Source organism: Lipotes vexillifer, unplaced genomic scaffold (genome assembly GCF_000442215.2).
Source record: "Lipotes vexillifer unplaced genomic scaffold, Lipotes_vexillifer_v1.1 scaffold755, whole genome shotgun sequence".
In the NCBI taxonomy this organism is placed as follows: Eukaryota; Metazoa; Chordata; class Mammalia; order Artiodactyla; family Lipotidae; genus Lipotes; species Lipotes vexillifer.
In genome coordinates this window covers 2,873,341-2,880,498 of record NW_006797755.1, presented here as the reverse complement: position 1 = coordinate 2,880,498, position 7,158 = coordinate 2,873,341, and the positions used below count along the sequence as shown (strand labels likewise).

General features: G+C 44.0%; 1 protein-coding gene across 1 annotated transcript; it reads right to left on the bottom strand.

Annotated features, from left to right (window-relative positions):
* Nucleotides 1-1,189: 1,189 nt before the first annotated feature.
* On the bottom strand, nucleotides 1,190-6,341 carry RPS3A (ribosomal protein S3A). Its single transcript, XM_007469903.1, has 6 exons — nucleotides 6,206-6,341; nucleotides 5,349-5,452; nucleotides 4,786-4,973; nucleotides 2,201-2,409; nucleotides 1,557-1,666; nucleotides 1,190-1,369 (listed from the first exon to the last, which is right to left on the bottom strand). The coding sequence occupies exons 1-6, from the start codon at nucleotides 6,265-6,267 to the stop codon at nucleotides 1,248-1,250; spliced, it is 795 nt and encodes a 264-aa protein (XP_007469965.1). The 5' UTR covers nucleotides 6,268-6,341; the 3' UTR covers nucleotides 1,190-1,247.
* Nucleotides 6,342-7,158: the final 817 nt, after the last annotated feature.

The window sequence follows — 7,158 nt, the reverse complement described above, 5'->3', positions numbered from 1 at the left end:
GGCAGAGGATTTCTGTATGCTGATAGAACTTGTAGAAGGAATACTGATAAAGGTGACAATTGGTGGAGCCAAGAACTTGACTAGGCAAGAGAAGGTGGAATCTGATGCTTGTCCTTGCATAATTCACCCAGTTACAAGAGGGAAGGCAGAAAAAGTGAGAAACACATGCACAGATGGCAGGGTAGAAATAACAGGCATTGATGAGGTTCTCTTGTCATCAGTTCTCAAGAAGCAAGGTCATCAGCTGAACTGAGAATGAGAAAGTTGGAGGTTTGGGAAGAGAGGTATAGAACAGAATGGGTGACCAACCAGGAGGAAATACTGGATAGTAGGCAGCATTAAATGCCCACTTAATAGGAGACCAATAACCAATTTCTCTATCTCTCTAGCCAACTTCAGCTTGACCATTAAGGGATACAGTGGGGCATTTACTGCTAAAGAAAAGACAGATTTAGATTTTTAAACCCCCCCCGCAAAAAAACTCCCAAAACCCAAATGCCAATGAGCTCTTCCGTTTCTACTATGCTATCAGTCTAGCACAGTGGTTCACAAAGCATGGTCCCTGACCACCAGCATCACCTGAAAATTGGTTAAAAATGCAAAATTTCAGCTCACCCTAAAACTACTAAATCAGAAACTCCAGGGGCAGGGCCCTGCAATGTTAACAAACCTTCTAGATGATGTGAGAACCACCTTAAAAACTTAACTCAGGGCTTCCCTGGTGGCGCAGTGGTTAAGAATCTGCCTGCCAATGCAGGGGACACAGGTTCAAGCCCTGGTCCGGGAAGATCCCACATGCCGTGGAGCAACTAAGCCCATGCGCCACAACTACTGAAGCCCGTGCCCTAGAGCCCATGCTCTGCAACAAGAGAAGCCACTGCAATGAGAAGCCCGTGCACTGCAACGAAGAGTAGCCCCCGCTCACTGCAACCAGAGAAAAGCCCACGCACGGGAATGAAGACTCAACGCAGCCAAAAAAAAAAAAACAAAACTTAACCCATGTAAGGGTTTCCTTTTATTCACCATCTCTAACGCGTCCAAACCATTCCAGTTGAAAACAGATCACTACCCTTTCTCAGCTACTTAGTACCGAAGAGCAGTGAATAAAATCCACACAAAAGGTCAGAAAAATTCACAATACTATCAAATCAGAACACCTGATTATTGTCAGATTATTTAAAAAGAGTGATCAGAAATTAAATATCACAAATGAGGTCTTTTATTTGTCACCATTAAAAGTCTAATTTTTAAACAGATTCCTGGACTGGTGGCTCATATCCATCAGCTCGTTCAACTTTAGCACCTGTCTCGTCCCCAGTAGCTTTTCCAGAGCTACTACCTTCACCATGTAGCTCCATGAGTTTTCCCACTAAAAGGAAGAAGAAATTTTGTTAGTTATAGCGTACCATATCTTGAAACAGTTATCTTCAATACTATGTAGGCAAGACAAAAAAAAAGTGCCATCATCTGGCCTCAAAACAACAACATAAAACCACCAAACAATGTATTTGTCCACACAATTTTTTCTTTCAGGAATCCTGTGGTTTCTCACTTACATTCAAACTTGGGCTTCTTCAGCATTTTTACTTTTCTAACAAAGACATCATGGAGTGGATAAATAGATTGGCAGGCCTTTTCTATGTCTTTTCCAATGCTGTCTGGAATCCTGCAAACCAGTAACGATAAATTAGAATAAACCTACACTTCATTTAATCCACAGTAATCCTCATTCTGTTATTGCCCTTTCATAGGTGAAGGTTAAATGCTCTGAATTATACAGCTAGTTAATAGCAAAATTAGCACTTGAGCCTTCTGAGTCCAAGCCTTATGCCTTTTTCATACACCCCTCTTAGCCAACTGCATGGGAACATCAGAAAAATGTTAACAGTTTTATCATCGGATATCATCTGGGACCGAAACATTTTATCATCACTTATTCCCATACATTACTGATTGTGAAGGGTTTATCTATTCAATGCCTTTTCTAAGGCAAAGGCAAGTCCTGGGCTTCAAGTCTCACTGCCAGGAGAGAGCTTCATCCAAAAAAAGGATAAATATACCAACAAATAACATTTACTGAACACTTAATATGCTTTCATTTCAAGAGATGCAGATAGACGGTTTCACAGACAGAATTTAAACATAGGTCTGACCCCACCTTGTCTCATCTGAGGGTTGTGTTGTGAAGGAAAACACTTACAATTTATTGACCACCTCTTTCAAGTCATTTGTCTGCACCTCTCGGGTCATGATTTCCATCATCTTCTTGCGGATCTGGCGGACCTGCTGGTGCTGGGCATAAGAGGTCTTCCGAACCTGAGTGTTGCGTTTTTTAGTAAAACCCACACAGAAGAGACGAAGCAAATAACCATCGGTAGTCTTGACATCAACGTGAGCTTCAATCATGGTCTAGTGGAAAAAAGATGCGCCAGGTTTTAATGTTATCTATTTTTACCTCTCAAATCTAATTTTAAAAGAAGTGGGGCTTCCCTGGTGGTGCAGTGGTTAAGAATCCACCTGCCAATTCAGGGGACCCAGGTTCAAGCCCTGGTCCGGGAAGATCCCATGTGCCGTGGAGCAGCTAAGCCCCGTGTGCCACAACTACTGAGCCTGCGCTCTAGAGCCTGCGAGGCACAACTGAGACCACACTCTAGAGCCCACATGCCACAACTACTGAAGCCCGTGCACCTAGAGCCCATGCTCCACGAGAAGCCCGCGCACCACACCTAAGAGTAGCCCCCTCTCACCGCAACTAGAGAAAGCCCGCATGCAGCAATGAAGACCCAACACAGCCAAAAATAATAAATTTTTAAAAAAAAATTTTAAGTGGAGGCCAAGCACTCATTACACAATATTAAGTATAATATAAACGACTAATTTACAGAGTTAACCTCCTTGAAGTGAACTTACCAACAATTACCCCAAATTCTTACTATCCTCCATATCTAATTAAATAAGTACGGAGTCCTCTCAGCTGTCTTCCCCCTTCCCCTCTAGGTAACTTCTCTATCTCATTATCACTATCTCCCCACAGCAACAACCCCTTTCACACATACATGCCTTTTACAGACACATGCCAGCCTTTTAACAACCTGCTCCTCCCCCAATCAATTCTTTAACTCTGCAAGGAAGAGAAAAATAGGTTTGAAGGGACTCTACAATACCAACATCTAAACCTATTCCATTTAAAAGAATGTTCTGAATAGCTGAAATTTTGTAATAACGCTAAATACATACATTTTAAAATGTCCTTTACGTTCCAAGCTAAAGCCACACTGAGGATTAAATATTCAATTTCACAACTAAACTATAATTTTTAAAAACCCATCATTAGTCTTACTACTACCTAAATTCAAAAAACAAAAACTAGGGCTTCCCTGGTGGCGCAGTGGTTGAGAGTCCGCCTGCCAATGCAGGGGACACGGGTTCGTGCCCCAGTGTGGGAAGATCCCACATGCCACAGAGCGGCTGGGCCCGTGAGTAATGGCCGCTGAGCCTGCGCATCCGGGAGAGGCCACAACAGTGAGGTCCACGTACCAAAAAAAATAAATAAAAAAGGTACCAACAAAAACTGAATTGCCTTCTTTGCATTTTGTTAACTTTATCTTAGTCTAAAAAATAAATACAATACAATCATAGTGAAAGGACCTTAAAATATTTCCAGAAATGCAACTATAAAACCTTAGGAGAGTATCAGAAATAAATGTAACGGAATAATCATATCATACGAGACTGAAACATTTTGTTGTCATTCATCCCCACACAAAAAACATCCCCAAACGTGATGGTTAGCCAGACACATCTGAACCATCATTTCCTGTAGTTAAACCAATGGGTACTAAATGCTGTGTCAAGCTCTGTACTAAGCATGTTTACATGGATCTTTTATTTCATCCTCATAATTCCATGAGCTAATATTCTTTTTTTTTTTGGCTGAGCTGTGTCTTTGTTGCTGCGCACAGGCTTTCTCTAGTTGTGGCGAGCGAGGGCTACTCTTCGTTGTGGTGCGCAGGCTTCTCACTGAGGTGGCTTCTCTTGTTGCAGAGCACGGGCTCTAGGCACGCGGGCTTCAGTAGTTGTGGCTCGAGGGCCCTAGAGCACAGGCTCAGTAGTTGTGGCACACGGGCTTAGTTGCTCCACAGCATGTGGGATCTTCCCGGTCCAGGGCTCGAACCTGGTCCCCTATATTGGCAGGTGGATTCTTAACCACTGCGCCACCAGGGAAGCCCCATGAGCTAATATTCTTACCTACATTTTACAGATAAAGAAACCAAGGCTTAACAAGCTTTAAGTTACTTTCCAAATAGAACATAACTGGGAAAAAGAGCCAAAATTTCAGTCTCACACCAGAGGCTCTGCCAGTCCTATTATAGCACAATCTAAACTAGCACAGTCCATCCTTTCACTATAAAATTCACTAGATTTTGATGTCCAAAGGTATTCTGAAGACAGGCAAAGCTAAAACTGCAAACCTGCACCTAAATGTTCTTCAACCAGCCACCACTAATCCATGCAGCAAAAAAACCCTGATGATAATCCAATATTAAATCTTGAACTCAATTTAAACAAATAACTAAATTTAATTTAAACAGCCTCACTGCTGTTGCTCAAGTTCAACAGTGCCACTCCAAGACTGCACACTTAATAACAGCAAGAAAACATCAAGGACTTAAAATGAAATCTAAACCTCAAATGCACAACACGCTCCTTTCCTGACATTAAATCATGACATCTTTGGTCACGCATGGCACAGCACCATGCACTTTAGAGAACTTTTATTCTCACCTGCCATTTTTTGACCATGGAGCACATTTTGTCACGGGTAAGATCCATGCCATGGAAATTAGTCAGGCAGTTTTTGCCCTGAACATCCTCAGTAATAAGCTTGAATTTTCTAAATGCAACTTCATCATTCTGCAGATCAGCAAGGCTCACTTCAAACACACGACCCTTAAGGCCATCAGATGCGATTTCTATAAAACAAGAATCAATTGTTAACGTCAGGAACCACATAAGCAAAGTCAAGTTAATATTCAAGCACTAAGTTTAGAAACCTAATGATAAATTATAAAGACCTTAACTTTTGTCAACTAAATCCATATGGACACCAACGACTTACTGACAGGGCTCATTAGAACCTCAAAACTGCCCATGCACATTTCACTGGTAATTCTAAAAGTGCCATCTTGCTTCTACAAGTGCTGCACTAAAAACAAGCCCCAAAGGGCCCAAAGCTGCAACCAAGAGCTGACACTTCCTTAATGTATCCCACGGCACAACGAAAAGTAGACCAAGATACATACATGTCTCAGTTTAAGAAAAATACAAACGAAGAATAATATACTCACTGGTTCCTTGAGTTCTCGTGACTAGTGTTTTCCCAATATTTCTTATATTGAACATAGCTGGTGCTTTCACATCATACCAATCTTTCTTAGAAAATGGGTCAACCCTGGATTTAAAAACATGCTTCAATTTTATCGCAGATCACATAATTTTTTTTAACTTCCCTCATTCCAATTACTCTAAAAGGCTAACTGACATGTAGACACTGGTGTAAACTATTCCTCTCAGGTGAGGGGCGCATATGTAAAATCTAGTTCTTCCCACCATGTGTATTTCACTGTGCAGGCCTGACACTCTGGTAAATTATGCCACTAACATATACACTCCCACCCCCACCCACCCACCCACCGGTGCTTCCACTACACCGGCAACACTGCCTCCAAACAACATGCACATCTCTTCAACTTTACTGGTACGTTAAGACACATACTGGTAACCCGGGCTCCTTACGGCCTCAAGCTATCAGGAGCGCCCAGGTTCCACCCGGCCCAAGCAGGGGAGGGACGCGAGGTCCCGGGTGGACAAGTGCCTTTCACAACTCCAGCTCTTGGAAGGGCATTACCCGAGGAACTTACGAGGCCCGTGAGCCCACAAAACGGAACACGCCAGTCCCTAGTCGCGGCAGCAATCCGACTCAAAAGGGGCGCGCATAAGGCCCACAAGGCCAGGGGGGAAGCAACGGGTCCGCCGCAGAGCAGCACCCGAATCCGCCAGGCCGCGGTTCGGAATTTACCAACCCGGCACGGCCCGCGCAATCCAACTAGCATCCTCGCCATCCGGCCCACACCACGACTGAGAAACCGCCCGCCGACTCCAGTAGGATCCCCAAAAACGGGGGGCCACGATAGTTACCACTTACACTTTCTTCTTGGCTCCCTTTTTACCGCCTTTCGTAAGGCGCTTGTTCTTCCCGACCGCCATGGTGCTGCTCCGAGAGCCAAAAGGACGGAAATTATACTCACGCGAGATCTTAGGGGTACGGGGGCGGGACGCGCTGTGTACATGACCTTCGATCTTACGTTCTTCCGGCCTCAAGAATATCGCGACAACAGAGAGAGGCACGCGTCTGACCGTAGCTGCGACAGTGCCCTCCCGTGGGGGGAGGCTGCGCAGCACTCCGCGGGCCGCTCGCTGGGGGGCTGCGCTCGGAGGCGGTGGCGCTGGCAACCTGAGGTGCGGACTCCTTGGTTACCTGGGGTTCCCGTGGCTCTGACGCCCGGAAGCAGGTTTCCGTGGGAGGACGTCCACTCAGCATCATTCAAAGCTGAGCTCACCTTCAAGCCTGTTTCTTCTCCGACAGTGTGGGATTAGAGATCAGACAGCAGATCTAGGTTCATAAGCTAATTTCAGTATTTAGCCTTGTGACCTGTCTGTGCTTCAGTTTCCTCGTATTTAAAATGGAGGCAGCCGTGTGATCTATCTCGTAAGATTGTTAGGATTAAATATGTATAACTTCTGAGATATTGGTAAGGTTCTAAGATACTGGTAAGGTTATTGGTAAGGTTTGTTGATAAGGATGCTGGTTAGTGGAGTACGTTCGCTTTGTGAACATCCATCAAGCTGTACGCTTACTTGCGTACTTTTCTGTAAGTTTCTTATACATTAATAAAAAGTGTTGGATTTTTTGTTTGTTTCTTTTAATGGAGTGAGTTCTGCTCATTTTTTCCCTGACGGACTATGGTTCCAGTGTTCCCATATACTTCAGTTTCTCAAGAAAAGTTTATTCTAATTGCAGGGGATAACGAAATACATTCTGGCTAGATGTGGCCTGCTAGCTTCAAGTGTGACATCCCTGGAAAGCTGGCCCATACA